The sequence below is a fragment of the Sinocyclocheilus grahami genome, unplaced genomic scaffold (assembly GCF_001515645.1).
Source record: "Sinocyclocheilus grahami isolate Dianchi unplaced genomic scaffold, SAMN03320097.WGS_v1.1 scaffold2057.1, whole genome shotgun sequence".
Taxonomy (NCBI): Eukaryota; Metazoa; Chordata; class Actinopteri; order Cypriniformes; family Cyprinidae; genus Sinocyclocheilus; species Sinocyclocheilus grahami.
This window is the reverse complement of record NW_015507236.1, coordinates 75,201-78,596: the sequence shown is the minus strand read 5'-3', so window position 1 is coordinate 78,596 and position 3,396 is coordinate 75,201. Positions and strand designations below refer to the sequence as shown.

At 47.7% G+C, this 3,396-nt stretch overlaps 1 protein-coding gene across 1 annotated transcript in view; it reads left to right on the top strand.

The window, feature by feature from the left end:
- LOC107573875 (ly6/PLAUR domain-containing protein 1-like) overlaps positions 1-3,342 on the top strand; it is a 6,216-nt gene extending 2,874 nt beyond the window's left edge. Inside the window, exon 3 of the mRNA XM_016260334.1 lies at positions 3,067-3,342. Coding sequence (XP_016115820.1) covers positions 3,067-3,296 — 230 coding nt within the window. The 3' untranslated portion in view covers positions 3,297-3,342. The remainder of the gene's footprint in view (positions 1-3,066) is intronic.
- The last annotated feature ends 54 nt before the right edge of the window (positions 3,343-3,396 follow it).

The window sequence follows — 3,396 nt, the reverse complement described above, 5'->3', positions numbered from 1 at the left end:
TCCTTCCCTGCCCCTTCCCTGCCCCTTCACTGCTCCTCACTGCTCCTTCACTGCCCCTTCACTGCTCCTCACTTCTCATTCACTGCTCTTCACTGCTCCTCACTGCTCCTTCACTGCTCCTCACTGCTCCTCACTGCTCCTTCACTGCCCCTTCACTGCTCCTTCACTGCCCCTTCACTGCTCCTTCACTGCCCCTTCACTGCTCCTTCACTGCCCCTTCACTGCTCCTTCACTGCCCCTTCACTGCTCCTTCACTGCCCCTTCACTGCTCCTTCACTGCCCCTTCACTGCTCCTTCACTGCCCCTTCACTGCTCCTTCACTGCCCCTTCACTGCTCCTTCACTGCCCCTTCACTGCTCCTCACTGCTCTTTCATCTGCTCCTCCACTGCTCCTTCACTGCTCCTTCATCTGCTCCTCATTGTTCCTTCATCTGCTCCTCCACTGCTCCTCCACTGTTCCTCACTGCTCCTCACTGCTCCTTCATCTGCTCCTCACTGCCCATCACTGCTCCTTCATCTGCTCCTCCACTGCTCCTCACTGTTCCTCACTGCTCCTTCATCTGCTCCTCACTGCCCATCACTGTTCCTTCATCTGCTCCTTCATCTGCTCCTCCACTGCTCCTCCACTGCTCCTTCATCTGCTCCTCACTGCCCATCACTGTTCCTTCATCTGCTCCTTCATCTGCTCCTCCACTGCCCCTTCATCTGCTCCTCCACTGCTCCTTCATCTGCTTCTCACTGCTCCTTCATCTGCTCCTCACTGCCCATCACTGTTCCTTCATCTGCTCCTTCATCTGCTCCTCCACTGCCCCTTCATCTGCTCCTCCACTGCTCCTTCATCTGCTTCTCACTGCTCCTTCATCTGCTCCTCACTGCCCATCACTGTTCCTTCATCTGCTCCTTCATCTGCTCCTCCACTGCCCCTTCATCTGCTCCTCCACTGCTCCTTCATCTGCTTCTCACTGCTCCTTCATCTGCTCCTCACTGCCCATCACTGTTCCTTCATCTGCTCCTTCATCTGCTCCTCCACTGCCCCTTCATCTGCTCCTCCACTGCTCCTTCATCTGCTTCTCACTGCTCCTTCATCTGCTCCTCACTGCCCATCACTGTTCCTTCATCTGCTCCTTCATCTGCTCCTCCACTGCCCCTTCATCTGCTCCTCCACTGCTCCTTCATCTGCTTCTCACTGCTCCTTCATCTGCTCCTCACTGCCCATCACTGTTCCTTCATCTGCTCCTTCATCTGCTCCTCCACTGCCCCTTCATCTGCTCCTCCACTGCTCCTTCATCTGCTTCTCACTGCTCCTTCATCTGCTCCTCACTGCCCATCACTGTTCCTTCATCTGCTCCTTCATCTGCTCCTCCACTGCCCCTTCATCTGCTCCTCCACTGCTCCTTCATCTGCTTCTCACTGCTCCTTCATCTGCTCCTCACTGCCCATCACTGTTCCTTCATCTGCTCCTTCATCTGCTCCTCCACTGCCCCTTCATCTGCTCCTCCACTGCTCCTTCATCTGCTTCTCACTGCTCCTTCATCTGCTCCTCACTGCCCATCACTGTTCCTTCATCTGCTCCTTCATCTGCTCCTCCACTGCCCCTTCATCTGCTCCTCCACTGCTCCTTCATGTGCTCCTCACTGCTCCTTCATCTGCTCCTCACTGCCCATCACTGCTACTCCACTGCTTCTTCATCATCTGCTGCTCTGACCGCAGTGTGTGGCGCTATCAGAAACTCTCAGAATGAACAATTCCTGGCAGACTGTGACTGCAGTGAGCGCTGGAGGCTGAAAGCTAGTGTTAATGTAAGTGAGCTTTATGCTGGAAATCGGCTGCTGCTCAGGCGACGCTCCTTCAGATGCTGATCTGAGTTTAGCTCCTGTCAGCCCCATTCCCTATTTGTAAGAAAGCAGTCCAGACTACTAATGACTTACAGGAAGACTCATTCCTCACTGTTTGTTTCAGTACAGCCGGAGGTGTGTGTGTTTGTGTCATATTGCCATCAAATAATACAGCAGGACAAACTACATTCACGCATAATTATCAACAAAAAAATTATTATATTTCTATTAGGCAAAAAATATCAACAGAAGACAACTTTTTTTTAAATCAACCAATAACTTTAAGGCAAACAATCCATCTTAAATCCTTTATTGAAAATAATACACCCAGCTGCAAAGAAAAGTGCATCAAATGATAAAATCAAAGGATTTAACTGAAGCTTTCAGTCTGGTTCCAGTGTTAATTTTACACAGTTTTCTGTTAGTTTTTGTCTTTTGATAAAAATATACTCAATATTTCATCATGTTATGTTCATTATTTTTAGTTTGATTTACTAAAATGGCATGGTAATGGTATTCATGTTGAAATTAATATGTTTAAATAATAGATTTCATTTTGATCTTCTTTGTCAAACAAAATATTATTTTTGTCAGCTAAAGTAAGGGCAGTACGGTGCTGTGCGGTTTATGTTTATGTGTTGTGTTGTGCCCTCTAGTGGACTGTCGATGATAAAGCAGTAGTTAAACTCTGTCGCGTTGATGCTTAAACTGAAGGAAATGAACATAGAAGTCCATTTTGACAATTAATGCATAAAGAAAATGAAGCCTACTTTTAGGACCTTTTTTGCATTGTCACATTGTTTTCATGACATTTAAGTTTCAAGACTCTCATTACAGTAATGCATCTGGACATTTTACTTTGGAGTTTGTAATTACTGATTGTTTCCTTTTACTGTAAAAATACAGCGATGCAACAACATTAAGATTTCAGACAACATAAAGGCAGAGCAACAAACAATGATGTTTTATTAACAAAGTTCAGGAGGAGCACGTTCAGATAATTAACCTAATTAATTAATCTGGGTTCGGGACAAAATTCTGTGCTCGGAGCCCTCCCCTCGGACAGCATGCCAAATACGCATAACCTTTACTCTGTTTATTATATGTAAGTGTGAGCTTGTGAATGATCATATAATTCATAAAACAGTTTAATGCAGAAAATCTTAATGATCTTAAAAATGTTCTTTATGCGAAGTTCTGTGTGCTGACTGTTGTGATTGTGTCTGTGCAGGGATTCACTACAGGAAGTCGTGTGCGTCGTCGGGGGCGTGTCTGATCGCGTCGTCGGGCTACCAGCAGTTCTGCACGGGGAAGCTGAACTCTGTCTGCATCACCTGCTGCAACACGGCGCTCTGTAACGGCCCACGGCACAAGAGAAGAGCGGCGTCCCATGCCTGCTCCGTCTGCCGCTACGCCAGCCTGCTGCTCTGCCTCATGTTGCTCTACTTCTGCTCGCACTGACGTGTGTGTGTGTGTGTGTGTGTGTGTGTGTGTGTGTGTGTGTGAGTGAGTGAGTGAGTGAGTGTGTGTGTGTGTGTGTGTGTGTGTGTGTGAGAGAGGG